At 44.2% G+C, this 15,694-nt stretch overlaps 1 protein-coding gene across 1 annotated transcript in view; it reads left to right on the top strand.

Moving 5' to 3' along the window:
* Positions 1-8,160, top strand: part of LOC108580141 — a 37,918-nt gene extending 29,758 nt beyond the window's left edge. Inside the window, exon 7 of the mRNA XM_017943808.1 lies at positions 8,060-8,160. Coding sequence (XP_017799297.1) covers positions 8,060-8,160 — 101 coding nt within the window. The remainder of the gene's footprint in view (positions 1-8,059) is intronic.
* Positions 8,161-15,694: the final 7,534 nt, after the last annotated feature.

The following is a 15,694-nucleotide window of genomic DNA, read 5'->3' on the forward strand; positions in this document are numbered from 1 at the left end:
AGCGTTAAAATTTTACGCGAAGCGTCGAAACGGGGACGATAACGGGCATCGTGACGATAAACACGTTCACCAGGCGATTTCTATCCGTCTGGGACCGATTCCGGGCACAAACATCGCCGGTTCCTGGCGCAAATAGCTGTGAACCGCGAACCTTCGTTTCTCTCCTAGCCACGATACTACGGTTTTACAGCGTTGTTCCCGACCATGCTCTGCCGTGTCGAACTTCTGGACGACGCGGAACCCGAGTTCGCGGTGAATCTGAACCATCTTCGAAAATGGATAAGAAAACTTGCGGAACAATCCTCGTTCTCCGCTGAAAAATTGTCAATTCATCTCTGTGATCTTTTCCCGACACTTGGCATTAGAAAAACTGTACCGCAGGAACAGAGAAATAATTTACGACAGAAATCAGATGGGGCAAAAAGGGGCAAAGATTAAAGTGAAATATATGGAAATCTGGTAGCAGGAGATTTTGCTTTACAATTTAATTCCTCGTTTGTTTGCAGGCACACGAACATCGAATGATTTAAACGAACTTGTTACATTCGTTTCCCCGCCGGCTGGAAAGAATATGTTAACAAGCAAAATTATGGCCAGTTGCACTCGCGTGTTTTGACGAAAATAACCGACAATTTAATATTATAATAATTTTCACCAGCGATCTGTCCCGTGTGTTACAGTGCTGATTAATAATGCTCGTCGCAGTGGAAATCCTCTTTGCGTTCTCCGTGAAAAATCGACGACTGCAATATCCCCTATGATGTAAAATGTTTCGATATAAATCCTCGATAAATTCGGCCGGCGAAAGTGCCGTTCTCTCTTCTTCTTTTTCCTCTCGAGCGTTGTTCGCTCAACGGGATTTCGAGCGTGGCCCGACATTAATGAACAACGAACACACAGCGAAATAGGTTAATAATACCGTTCGCAAATGGAAAATTAATATTATACATAGGTACACAGATTTCGCGAGCGTCAACAACAGTCTTGTTGAAGTAGCCAGTTATTAAACAAGTAAAACAGATCAACGGTGTGCGTATGAAACGGTTCAATTTCATTCCTGTTTGATTCCGTAGAGTTCCCCTCGTTTATACAATTGACAAACTACCTCGCCGAAGATCATTTATCGCGGCACAGCTATGGAAACCATAGTAAATCCCGACACACCTATTCGGAACCGTAAAACTTTGCACACACTTCGACCACGGTTCTTCTCTCCTTCGAGGATCGAGCTTCTCTCTGTCCACGTACACCGTAAAAAATAAGGAGGAGGAAGAAAGGAGAGACGAAATATTCTCACGTTTAAAATCCACACTGTTCGAGTCATTTTTATTCAAAAAACGCGACACTGTTCGTCATCCCGGAAGCCCTGAGAAATCATGCAGCTACTGTGGCACGTTCGCTGTTCGTCGACGAAATAAGTTAGAGGTTCTACGTGCCTTGCATTCGAGTAGATTCGATAATCAAAGAGGAGACACGGTGTAGAGAGGTTGAACAGAGGATTCGTCCTGGTTTATTCTGTACGAGACGATGAAAGAATCTCCTCGCAGCTCTGTACTTTAGGTTCACGTGGAGGAAAGTCTGTGGTGTCGCGACTTAATCTACTAATTTATCTTTTCTTCCCTGCCATCTCGGGGCAAATCAGAAGATCACGCTGGTCTAATTAAAGTACGTCGGTGCTCGATAATTCGTGTTACCCTTGATTAAACTAGGCTCTGAGGTTTGATCCTATTTTTGTTTCTTTTTTTTTTTAGTGCTTTACGAGCTGTTTTCTCTGACGGCGAGATTCTACGGAATTTGGTGATATTTTGAGGTCGCGTGTGTTTCTTTTATTTGTTCATTTGGGACTTTGTTGTGTAGAAGTTTGAGGAAAATTGTTGGAGGCGGAATTAAGATAAGTTAGAAAACGCTGCTTTTGGAGAATAAATTGAGGTAATGATCGTGATTTGCGAACTTCGCGACGCGATGCTTAATTCGACCGGTGCGCAAAGAATTCACGAACTGCTCTCGCGGCAAACTAATGGCACGAGTGCTGTTTAAATTTGTAGATGAGATTTGTGGTGGGTGAAAAAGAGATATATGTTTTACACGATAGACAAATACTGGCTGATTGGTGGTGACTGTTACTTTTTATTTTTCGTGATGTCTCAAAGTTGGTGATAGAATCTCTGATAGAATCTCTGATAGAATCTATCTTTTTCTGTGTGTGTTTGTGTTTTTATAAGTTCGGCGTGTACAGTGATTGGTGGTGTGAAATGTGTGAGAAGTGGTGGGAGTATCGGTTGATTGGTGTTTGGGACGTGTGGTAGGGTTTGTCTGGTGGAGTCGAAGTGGGGAAATTGTTGCTAAAATTGTTATATTAGGGGATGGGAAAATCCTGAGGTCGGAAGGTGGTTTATGAGTGTAGTGCATGTGGTGTCCAGATGTAGGGTATTCGACTTTCTAAGGTAATAAAACAATTTGCTGATGGCGAGGAGAGAGACCAATTTACGGAAAATATATTATTTGTGAATATGGTAGGGCTCCATTGTTCGAGTCCTCGGTACGGTCGAACACATTCCTTAACTGTATTTTTCATTGAACAAAGGTTTCTGTTTACAAAGTGATCTCTTTCATCTCGACGAATTTTTCAAGCTTAATATTGTCTGCGCACTGTTAATCAAATTTCGATGACCAAATGAAGACTTTCGATGACCCTTTCATGACCAAATTATATTTTTCAAGAATTTGGTATTCTTCTGTCAATATTATTTATCATCAGATCCACAATAGACACTAAATTCAGATCAATTTTTGTCCAAACACTCGAATGAGACATACACATCCTGATAACGAATTAACCCTTTGAACTGAAATGACGAGTCCAGCTCGTCATGAACATTCTTCAGCAAACTGACAATAACGAGCTGCACTCGCCAGAAATTATTCAGAGTTGATGCTTTTTATATGAGAAGTATACGTAAGTCACAGCGAGTCTTTCGCTTTGATACATTTGTTTGCATGCTTCTAGTAACAGTTTGCATGCTTCAGTAAATGCACGACACGAAGTGCAAAAGCGGTTATTTTACCAGTGATATCCGTCTATACATTTACGTAAGCCCGCTTTCTCTCTCATCCTCACAATTACGATATTACAATATTATTCCCTGCATAGTTACTACAACTCGACAGCAGACAGCGAGAAATCAAAGGGTTGAAAAAAGATATCGTTGGAATTTTTTCACTGCGATTCTTCGGCTCGATTTTAATGTTCTCGCATTTTATCGGGACTCTGAATGATAATACTCGGTCCGAGGGCTCTGAGAACCTCCGAAGAATGGAGAAAAAGTAGGAAAAAGAACGGGGAGAGTAAAGGGATCTAAGAGCGGCGCCCCTTCTGTTTCAATGAATACAGTAAACTTGAATTTGAGTTTCCAAAGAGGTCTTCGGTCGTTCGTTTCACGGGGCAGAGGATCCCGGCAGGCATTCGATAAAATCGATGGCCGTCGCTGAGAGGCAAGAGGATCGTATCTTTTGCGGCACGGCACCGAGGCCGGAGTTACGAGGCCAGGAAGTGACCAATAGTAAATTCCGCCGCGTGATTCCGAAACGAGGGTTCCGTCTCCAGGAAGTGTGGCCACATATGAGCCGAAACGACCCCTCTGACCTGCGACCTTCCGTTTTATCCCCGCACACCCGTCATTTTGACAAGTTTATCGCCGTCCCGCGTATGATAGAACGCCCACGTCGAGCATCTCTTTGTCTTTTCACCCCGGAGAGAAGAACAACGAGGAGAAGGCAGAGGGACAGATTCGAATATGGAATCGAAGAACCGTGAAATCCGCGGTGGAAGATTTTTTACAGCAGCCTGGAGATGTCGGGAATAATGTACAGCGTGTTTAACCGTTCGAGTATCGCGGATCGTTGTGGCAATCTGGCGGAAAAGCGATCAAATTCGTTCGATATGGAACGGTGACGATGAAAATTTTGTTTTACACATTTTCGTTGCATTTTCGAGTGTTTGAAAATGACACTGAGTGAAGGGAAAATTGATTATGTGCAATTCTACTAAATTTTTAAATACCCTCTTACTTTCACCAATGCTTTCCTGATGGAAAAGTGACGAGAAAAATTTTCTTTTGCACATTTTCACCGGGTTTCAGTTTCGCTACATTTTCGAGTGTTTGAAAATGACTCTAAATGAAGGGAATTATGTGAAATTCTACTAAACTTTTAAATACCCTCCTATTTTCACCAATTTCTTTCTCGTCGAAAAGTGATGTCAAGAATTTTCTTTTGCACATTTTCACTGGATTTTCGAGTGAGTGCAAATGACACAAAACGAAGGGAAAATTCTACCAAATTTTTGAACACTCTCTCGTCCGAAAAAAAATCATGCATGGAGAATTAAAAAACGAAGGAAACTCTTCTTCGTAGCGGTAAGAATATCTCGACGAAGGAACTATCGGGAAGTAAAGGAAGGTCCGCAGCTGCACCGTGGTTGGCGAACAACAAACTGCTCGTAATGCCGGAAAAGTGAAGCAAAACTGTAGAGAGGGAGAAGAGGTGCACGTATCGCTGAAGAAACTGCAAAGAGGTGAAACTTTGCGAATAAAGGAGGACGCAGGTACGCTTGGCGGACCGGAAACTCGCGTGTATCATCGCTAGGAAGTTAACAAAATGGCGTGGGTGGACACACGTAGGGAAAATTAGAGGGGAGATATCGAGGCGTGGACACGAAGCGCATCGCGGAAATTCGAAAAACTGAGCGTGTACGAGGAAATAGGTTGACCGCGACACAAGAGGCGGCAATTGGAATTCCCGGAAGTGGTCAATAGGAAGTTCTGCTACGTGCACTCGCGTCTATGAGGCTCAGGAAACGTAACCAAGGGGAGTTGAATCGAAACAGTCGAGCCGTGAATACATTGTCCACCGTGAATCTCTCTCGTCGTTGGCCATTGATTAGAAGAGGCCATTCATTGACGATCGATTAATCGGTCGACTCGATCTGCCCGTTTATTTTTCCCGATCTCGACGTGCACGAGCACAGAGAAATTACGGAGATCCTGTTATTACCTTCGTCGAGTGCTCCTCTCGAATTACATATTTTCGACCAGCGGTGGAGTTTATCGAATATCGAAGCTGCTACTAAAACAATTTAGACCGGAATTTTCATCAAATTTCTACTCTCAACAGGATTACTCGCGCGTCCAATGGCTACGTTAATTATCGAGCTATCCGATGATTCATCAAATAGAATATATTGATAGGATATGTATGAAAATTATCCGCGAGATATGCACGCGTTTGATCAAAAATCTGGCGAATTTAAATTCATTTAGTTGTTTCGTATCGCGTCGATTTCAACGAAAATTCTATCTATGCGACGGCGTTAAAAATAATATTCCGATAAACGTAGGACTTTGGATATATCGGGTGTTGAACCGTATCGACTCTCGAATTTAACGAAAAGTACGAGCAAAGGTGAACACAGAGGAGAAGAACGGTCGGATTAAGAGAGGCGACGGCGAGATTCCTTCGTTTCCGGTTCAGGTGGAAGCGGATGAAATTGGAAGTGAACGTAAGGTAGCGCTGGATGAAGTGTGACAGATTTAAAGAGGCGAGCGGAGGAGCGAGTTGAAGAAGCGAACGGAGCAATGGGCTGGAAAAGAGTTCCGCGTAACTCTTCGGCGTGGGAAGAAGTTGTACGCGAGTAGACGAAAGAGAAGAAGAGAAGGTGACGATAGATCGAACGAGTAGAAGCAGAATGATACGTCACGGTGAACAAATATAAATCGAACGGATAAACCTCGAAGCCGGAAGGCGGACAATAATGGGAAAAATGGAAAGATCAAGGCGGACGGTTGAAATTCCCAGAAAAAACTGGACAGAATCTTTATGTATCGACTTTGGTCGTAACGTTCGAGGGGTTAAATGGTCTCCGGCAATCTTCATCGGACTCTGAGAAAACTTTGGACGACTCAGACCTCCGAATAGTCTACAGATAGCCTTGGCTATCTTCAAACGAACTCGCGACGATCTTTAATGACCTTATATGGCCTTGAAGGACCTGAAGATAGCCATAATACCTCGAACGACTTTGACATGACCCCGAATGACCGCATGTGAGAAAAGGGACGATCCTGGATAGCAGCCAGAGGAGCACGTTTTCTATCAGGCTCGGAACCGGAGGAACGTCGTTCCTCTGGGGGATTCGAATGATCGATAATCACGGGGGTAGCTTTGAAAGCTCGAGTACGCCGGCTGGCTATTTTTCCAGCTGGGATTCTCGGCTCTCGGACACCGGTGATTAAGTTCCATTTCAATCTGCCGCTGGAATTCCTTCTCCGTCGGGAGTTTCGTAACGTCGACTGCTGGAGTGAATTAAGCGTTTCCGTGGATTGTCATGCGTGCTTCGTAGACACGGCATTTCCCCGTGAATACCTCTCGCAACGAACAAATTCGACGGAGAACTGAGAACGAAGGATCGACGAATAAGACTGCGGACTTCATCTTTTAGATTTAATCGCGTTACTTTTTATTAAGTAATACTAAATTTAATGTAGGAAAGTTGGTGGAGGATAGGCGGAAAAGGAAAGGTTAGGAGCGTTTCGTCCTGGGCCTCCTAGTGGACTCGTCATTAAGGTTTTCTAGGAGACCCGTGCTTTAGATGCGGAAAGGACTGGAAGGGATTAGGTCAGAAGGTGTATATATACAAATAGGAGCCTTTACGAGGACTAGCGAGAACCTGTGGTTCGCCCTGTCCCTCTGGTGGCAGAGCGTAGGAAGGTCGCTACAATACGATGATGAAAACTTTGAAATCGATATTTTCAACAAAAGCCTCAATTATTTGATACGATTAGAGCTTTCAATAGAGTTAACACTCGAAACTCAGTCACTCGCTCTAAACATTCACAAGGTATAGTGTACGAAATCACGCGATTTGCAAACCCACGTTAGATTCCACACTGTCTGACGCTGATATCGGAGCGATATAACAGAACTTTCACCGAACGCGTAAACCGTCGCTTCCGGTTCAGTGTTCCAGCAAGAAGGAGAGACAAAGACGAGAAATTGAGACGCGTATAGGCTCGGTGGGCGCCGGGGAACCATTAATAAGGAGTGCCTAATTTCGTGAAAGCCCAGAGCCTCGAACTATTATCTAGTAAACGTAACTCGGTCGAAGAGCGATTAAACGGACGCCACCAAAATACGTCAAGCTGCGACGGGCTGTGCCTGACAGAAAACCTATAGACGGAACAACCATTAATGAAATGACAAATGTGTTCTTGTCGACGGCACACGAGCAATGGCGCGCGTGCGAGCGAGCAAGCCAACGTTTACAAGCCTGTCGTTGGCTACGCGGAAAAATAAAATATATTCCGGTCGGCGTTGATTTACCACGGCCCCGCGATATCACGGATTTCCCGTGACGAAAGAGAGCCAGCCGGGTCGATTGATCGTTCTCGCGACACCTAGGGCGTCGTTGGAAATTCGAATCGACGACTTGGCGATCGATTGGCGCCGATAACACCGATGGACATGCGGCACGCGTGGATTTATACGTCGAAATTGTAAAGCTTCGACTCGATGAGAACCGTCCATTTTGACGGAAGATTTAACTATTGATTAATTTACGAGTTGTACACACTTGATCGAACATTTTTATAGCGTAACTGTGAGTAACGACGGCTTTCGCGACGGCGGGACTAGGCATCAGTACGCCACTAACGGACGGGTCGTCGTGCCATGAGTGTCTCGCGTTTTTCGAGCTCCCGGTGTGTCCGTGTAAAATCTTAAAGGAGTTCGTTGGAACAGCAGAGGACTTAAGGATGTGTTGGATAAAGGGAATGTTGTTGAGGCCTTGTTCTGTATTTTAAAATAAATCCAATAATAAATCTTCACTTTGAACTGTTGAGGCATCGCGCTTAATGGAAGCCGGATATAACCGGCGCTAGTCGCGAAAGGGTTAAAAGAGAAAAGTAAATGTTAAATAAAGGAAAAAAATTCATTCCACAAATGTATCACGTGAAACGCGTTAGAAAAGCTGCTTAATTGAATTTTTTTGCTCTTCTGGTTCCAGGGGAGCTACCAGCCGCGGTGCACGACGGTAACGGGGTCTCCAGGGCGTTTCTCAACCTGTGGCTAATTCACTTAACTATGAGCTACGTTTTCTCTAGATGACAATACTAAGGTGAGTCTGTTACCATGAAACCAACCTTAGCGGAGTGCAATTTGTAGTATCGGGGCCTCCATACCCAAAAATAGGAAATCGACACGGGAGAATGGAGAGAGAGTGGTTGGCGTAGCTAACTTGTAAATACAAACTAACCCCACTAACATAGAATAAGCCCCAACTAACCACCAACTAACCCCTCCCCCCCAGACTAAGTGACACCTCTCCAACCCTCAAGCTAATTGGTTTTTATATAATAAATTTTGCCTCCGGGCAGGCAGCGCACCACTAGACTCAAGACAAATATTGTATATAACATAACTAATTACAATATGTACTACATTTAAGTAAATAATAAAGTTAATAATAATAATGGTTGGCGTAGCGCGCAAAGCCTCGGCTTGCTAAGCCGAAGGTCCCGGTTTCGATTCCCCTTGGGGCCCCTCTCAATATTTTTCCGTCGGTTCCTACAAATTCTTACAATTTTACTTCTTGTCCACGTTGAACATCTTTCACCGTTTGACAATACCTGCACGTAGGTACTGAACGATTCAATTTACGTAAAAAGTATTCGACACGGTGTGGTAAAACGCGGAAGAGCTCTAAGCCAAAATTCAACCGTCTCGAAAACCGAAACGTTTACCGCGGAAGCTCAGGTGCGAGCTCAATTTCATTTCTCGTCGAGTCGTTGCCGGAAACTGGATGGAAGATCTAACCTAGATCCTGTCGTTTCGCTGTCGGAATCTGATGATACGGTCTCGTTTCGAATCGACGGGGGGGATCAGTGCTCGCTGAGAACTTCACCACGAACATTCTGGCGGTCGCATAAAATCGTTCGCCAACTATGATTATTACGATGGTCGTATTATTACGTTTTCCTCGTCTACGTCGCCGATTACCCCCGGAGAAAGTTTCTCCCGGTTCGTGTAATTATTAATAGCCCGGCGTCGTTTAAATCGTTCAACATTTCCCCCGTGGTAATCTCAGAATTGTTACAGCTCTCCTCGTCGTTCGACAAAATCCATTCCCGCGATCGTACTCTTTCTTCGCTTTTTCATTCGTTGTTTCTTCACTCTTTTCGACCATTTTTATCGTACCAGTCTCCTCGGTTATTTCTAGTCCACAAGAAACCCTTTTGTCCACCGTTACTTCTTTTTTCTTCTCCTTCTTTTGCTTCTTTTAACAACTGTTTTATTTCCCTTGGTTTTTTTCACCAGTCCACGGTTAGTCTGTTTTCCAAGTCCCTCTTTTTCTCTCTCTCTCTCTCTTTCTTTTCCTTGTCGTTTGTTTTTTCGAAACGAGTAGGTTTGTTTGCGATTGGGACCCGTTTCCTAGCTCACCCAACAGCTTTCTTCCTTCATTTCTGTCAACTTTCCTCCGGTTCCTTTTCTGACTCTCTCCCTCCCTTTCACTCTCTCCCGTATTTTCCTTTGGATTTTTTGCACGGTGCGCTTTTCCTGGTCCGTTTCTCTGGGATTTAACGCTCCCTTCGCAACACTGTTTCCGTTACCTCCCTTTTGCTCCCTTTTCATCCTCTCTCAAAAGCTTCCCTCGCTCTCTCTTGCACCCTCATCTGCAGCACAGTTTCACGATCTTTCTTTCCTCCTTCTGGCCGCCCTTTATCTTTAACACGCCGGATTTTCCGCCTTTGTTCTCCACGGAACGTTCGTCCCTAGTGCGTTCACCTTCTTTTTTCTCTCTCTTCACCTGTCACGTTCCGTTTTCTCAGGTTACTGTTTTCATTTGATTTTCACTCGACGAGAGTCAAAAGGTCCGCTCAGATATACGTATCCCTATCTATACAAAGATTTATCCCCCTTTTTTTTCTCACACTTTCCTCTCATATTTTTCCCCCCTCCAGCAAGGGGGCAGCCTAATCCGAGTTTCAAATGAGTTTGCAGACGCGCGCGCGCGCGCGGCTCGAAAGCTCATCGGCTCGTAAGAAAGTTGCGGAGAAGTTTCCAGACTAAATCTGCCGCGGTTTCCCTTAGCGCGGAAGTATATGGCGGCGCTTTAATGAGGAACGAATTGCCTGGAGGTGTGCTGCGGTCGGTCCACGCGACGCGTGTCGCGCGACGTTTAATTTCACATTCCGCCTAAGAAGAGAAATTCGTTCGGGACAGGTGCGTATTTTATTACTTGCCGGAATTTAAACCCGTCGATCGACCATCGGTTTCGCGTAGAACTTTCCTCTATCAAGTTCTGGCAAGCTGTTGCAACTCGAGAGAGAGTCTGTCGAGTTTAATTTTCCCGATGAAAATTTACAAGAGTGCCAGTATTTTCCGAACTTTCCGTAAACCTCGTCGATTTAATAATAAATTCCCGCGAATCGTTGTTTCCTAACCGATAAACTGAACCTCGGCCGGTTTACGCTCGGAATCTCTGTTTCTTGGCAAAACAAGGAAATCGATTTCGAAACGCTCGCCTCGTTCGACGATGTTGTATAAAGTTGCTCGGTGTATCGAGGGGGTGGAGGAGGAGGTGGAAGTGGCGGCGGATCGACGCGATTTAAACGATCATGGAAATCGAATCCACTTAATTGGATTTTACACGGTTTACGTTTCACGACGGCTCCAGCCGAAATAAACAGGCCGAAGGGCTCGGCCTCGCTGCGAAATAGTTCGCGTGGACGTTTTATCGCGTACCGCGTTCGTCAGTAATAGAATCGCCTCGCTGCTTCTGGATAAACGGGAGATAATTAGGAATTTATACGGACCTGGTGGATTTCTGAAGGTATCTGAAGAGATGTTCGGTATTTTTCGAACTTCATATACTTGCTGAAGCGTGGGGTAAAAATTTTCGTTGATCAAAGTAGCGATGATAGTAATAACATATTTGAAAATGTATTACAAATTATGCTGGGAGAGAATATTGCGTGGAGATGAAATGGTTACGTGTAAACAGACTAGATATTACACTTCTTGACAAAAGAGAAATGAAAAGAGAACCTAATTGATATTGCAGTAGTGAATGATACAAATGTGTTTCGTTTGATTTTGGTGTAGATGTAGGAAGGATACAGATTTCAACCAACAATTTGTGTCATGTTCAACAATACATAAAACTGTACAATGCCCCTTAAATGATAAACGTAAGCGTAGCTCGCTGTACGAATGCTCACGTACGGGAGCACCGAATCGTGAACGATAAAACTCTGTAACGATGATGAAAATGAAAACACGCTGGAGCGGCAGCGATATGAAGTAATTGCGTAGCTTCGGATCAGACTTGAGAATACCTTGAGAATACGCCAGAATACCTTGAGGGACCGCCACCGACGACCCGGATTGGACATTTTCGAAAAAGATCGGTCCAACGGATCGATCGCCGGTGAACGATCGCTCGGCGAGGTTGTTGCCCCGTTGTCTGGTCGGTTGGAAAGAGACAGAGCGATAAAGTTCATTGCTCCGCGGTGACAGTTGCCGGCGTCTAGCCCGGACTCAAACATTCGACTCCGTGTGTGAGTGAATGCGTGTGCCTGGGGATTAGACGCCGGCGAGCTAGCTAGTTTTTGAACTCTCGCCGGCAACCGTCACCGTACTTGGTTTTTAAAATTGCTTTCGCAACAAAATGTTACCAAAAAAAAATTATGAAATACACATCATTAGAGATCGAACTGAAAAAGCTCTGGAACCAAGAAACAGGAAAAATGGTACCAATCACTGTGTCCATTATAAGTGTTACACCTGAGAATTTCCTAGATCATCTTAAAACATTAACGCTAAACGTACCACGCCCGGTCAAATGATCGGTTCTAAAATTTGATTTAAAACCGTGCAACTGTTTTTTCCCGTTCTAGTTAAAAATAAAAACATGAATATGTAATCTTTTTTTATTATTATCTAAAGACTATTTTCTGTGTTGTTTCCTATATTCAATTGACAATCACCTGTATTCCTTTCGGAGAAATGTGATGTAATAAACAGTCCTTCTCAGCCGTCTTCCTAGCCCCTAACAAATTCCTTCCCTATCATAAAACAGTTCAAGTCGCATCCTGGTCATGTTCCCTTTTCCGGGTTTTCCCCAAATTATTTCAACTTTTGCACACCATCTTCACCCTCACGTTCTCCTTCCACTAGTTTCCTAATATCCAATCACACCTCCGCATTTTTCGAGACCTTCTTTTCCACCACCTTCAACGTCCAACCAATCACAACATACACCGACCTAATATATACCCACGCACCACCACAAATAAACAGAGTTCAAAAATATTCTTACGGAGAGAAACCTCTTATTCACCATCACCACACCAACTATTAGAATTTCGCCGTTCCGGGACGATACTAACCGAGTTCGAGCTGAAACCAGTCTCGTTCACGAGTCGAGCATCGTACAGTAAGAATGGGTATACATAAAGTGTCGGTACGTTTAGTGTCGAGCATACACACAAACATAATAAAAAGGACAACAATAAAAGAGAAAAATGTTATCTAAATAAGACCTCTGTCCGCTATTACGCCCATAATTAATCATTGCAACCTGAATTAAAAATTGTCAAGAAATGTTTGGTGCTTATCGGAAGATAGATTACGCTTGATTCTACTTCTGTCCACGATCATATCTCGTTATGCAAGCTTCGCCTCGCGATGGTATCCGTTTAGAACGGTAGTCGCTATTCACGTTGCTATGCATCGGCACGGTAACACTATCGACACTCGCGGTGAATTAACCGATATTCATAATTCAAGGTTTTATCGACACGATCCGTGCATTGTGAGGGTATAATTCGAGGAGAGGGTAAAGCCGGAGAAGGAAGCTGGGGTGTCATGTGACGGGTCCCACGGAAACTATAGCTTATAGAACGCGACCTGCGACCAGCGGTATCTCACCTTCCGTGCTTTCATTATCAGTTACCATAGATCACCGCGAGCGAACACCAATGACGTCGCATCCGTTCATCCCTCATCGCGGGACGTCGTTCAGCCAATCACGTCGCTGCGTATTCAGCGTTGTTTGTATCGAATATTCCGTCTGTGGATATCGGTCGTAAGATAAACATGAATTAGGGAGGGTTGATGAAAGCTTCCTTTTTATCGCCTTCGGAAATTTTCTCATTAGTGGAAAAATGGAATGAAATTGAAACGAAGGAGTAACGAGAGAACTTGAAGTTCTGCTAATGAATCGTAGATTTTTCACTGCAACGTGCGTTATTGATCAGGTGTTTACATTACAATATCAAATTATCGGTTATTTTCATTAAAACACACATGCAATTGAAATTCTTCGTTGTTACGGAAATTTTAACAGCGTCTAGGCTAGAATTGGAATTCATACAGAAATGTAATTGAGATGAAGAATGGAACATACGTTCCTTCTTAATATTATCGCACAGGGACGATCTTAATCTGATTAACAAGGCCGTAACTAACGAGATCAAAAGTGGCGTCGTGGGCAGGGCTTGATACTTGGTCCGCGCGGCTGGAACCGGGGTTCGAAGGAACGTGGAAGAACGGTGATCCGTAGCGTAAACAGTTTAACAACCGTGATTCATCGGTTTAATCCAATTACGAAACGTGCACGACCCGCGCTGTCTCGAGAAACGCGAGAGACCCGGGGCTTTCGAAACGCGAATTCATAAATTTTAATCGTTCTCCGTCGATCGTTCCCTTTTAATCCCTCAAGTTTCGTTTGTTGCCCGCCGCCCCTTCTCAACTTTCCCCCCAACAACAGAATCGTCAATTTCGCCGCGAACCTTTCGCGACAAAAAGTCGAACGAAATTTCCGTTTCGTCGTCTGTATCGCTATACGAGAAATTATGAAACTCACTTGCGAGGAAGTGGACGAAACCCCAGGCCGGAAACTCGATTCGAAAGTTTCGGCTGCCATTTTAATGCGGTTAAGGGAGGACCGGTAGCGAGAGTGGGGCATTTGAACCGTAACCCGGTTTTCTACAGTCAATTTCTCATAATCGCGATAAAGGGCGCGGAATGAATCTGTCAATTAGCGCGGGGCGAAGTGGCAATTACACCCTGGTAAAAGTGTGCAAAGCGGATTCCCCGTTAAACCCTGCGGCTGGTCTCCTCCACTCGGCTGGATAGATCGAGGGAAGATCAAAAGAGCGACCAGATAAGATGTTGCTGGAAAAAGACGTCCTCTCGTGCGGGTTTTTAATACTCGTTATTTCGCTGCTTTTACAAATTTCGGAAATTTTCACTGAAAACACGGAAGATTTGCATTGGAAGCTAAAAATTCGACCGTTCGAATTGTCTCGATTTCCCTCTGTTTTCTTTTTCTGCTCCCACTTCTACATCGCGGCCGCCTTAATTCAACAGCCTCGAAATTCCCAGCTCCTCCCCGCGAGTACTTGAACTTAATTAAACTACAAGGTCGTTCTCCACTCCCACTTCTCCCCCAATTTCTTCCCTTTGCTCCTTTTTCCTCGCGTTCTTTTTTATTTCGCGGAGGGAGAGAGAGGGGCGAGGCACGTGTTATCACTCGTTCGGTAGGTTTAACGCTGAGCCGGGACGGGAAATTACGGGCTCCTTGAGGGCCGCCTCGCGCCGGTGAAAAGCGCCGGCTGAGAAATATGTAACGCGAATATTAGAATGTTTTTTCCACGGCAGTATTTTCGCGTATCAACGAGAACGAGGCGTTAAACGAGAAAGGTAAATGGAATTATGGCGAAACGGGAATTTACAAAAGATTAAAAATCTCTTCCTACCTTGCTCTCTCTCTCTCTCTTTTTCTCTCTCGCGAGGGTTTATTATACGCTCTCCTCTTGTTTCCCTTTCTCCCCCCTTTTCCCCCATTGTTTCGATATAAAGAGGACGGGAACTCGCGAGAGCGTTTCGACGCAAATAATAGAAATTAGTTCGCTGTTTGATCGAAGTTTCATTATCCATTCTTCTGCCCGTCGTTTCGTGCAGCTGACAAGCCGCTTTTCCAGTATCGCTCCAATGACGAACCAAGTCCGGATAACGAGCCACTGTTTTACTATCGCGAAATAACGATCCGCCGTACTGTTCCCGTCCTCGTATCGCGTTCTCTGTATCGCCCCGGGTTTTAATGAGCGCTACGAATTGCTCTTTCCTTTCTTGGACCTTTGACTCGACGGGAATTCAAGAATAATGTACGAGATTCGAGTAATGTACGAATCGTTTAGGAGGAGGAGGAACAAGGAGAGGTCGATCCTTTGCAAATTCTTCCTTTGAAAATGTGCGTCGATGTTTAAGGGTGCCTTGCAATGAGATAGACTTTTACATTTTGTGTATACGTACATTTCAGGTTGGTGACATTTTTGATCATCCTCAAGCGACATGGGTCACTTATGACCCAAGCAAAATTTCACTCTTGCATTTCTCTGGAACGAATTTTTGTTTTTATTGAAAAAAGTTTGAAACGTTTGATTTAACAAAGAACTCCAGAATCCCTAATTGTAGTAGAGACTTTGACAAGTACCCCAGTTCCAGTGCCAGGAACGGCAAAAAAATTGGACTTGAACATAAACGAGCCGAGAGTTGAAAAGCCAACTTTTTAATTTCTTACAGTGCTGCACGGGATAATTAACATTGTACGTAAAATGTTTAAAACGTTCCACGG

This window comes from Habropoda laboriosa, unplaced genomic scaffold (assembly GCF_001263275.1).
Source record: "Habropoda laboriosa isolate 0110345459 unplaced genomic scaffold, ASM126327v1 scaffold2, whole genome shotgun sequence".
Taxonomy (NCBI): Eukaryota; Metazoa; Arthropoda; class Insecta; order Hymenoptera; family Apidae; genus Habropoda; species Habropoda laboriosa.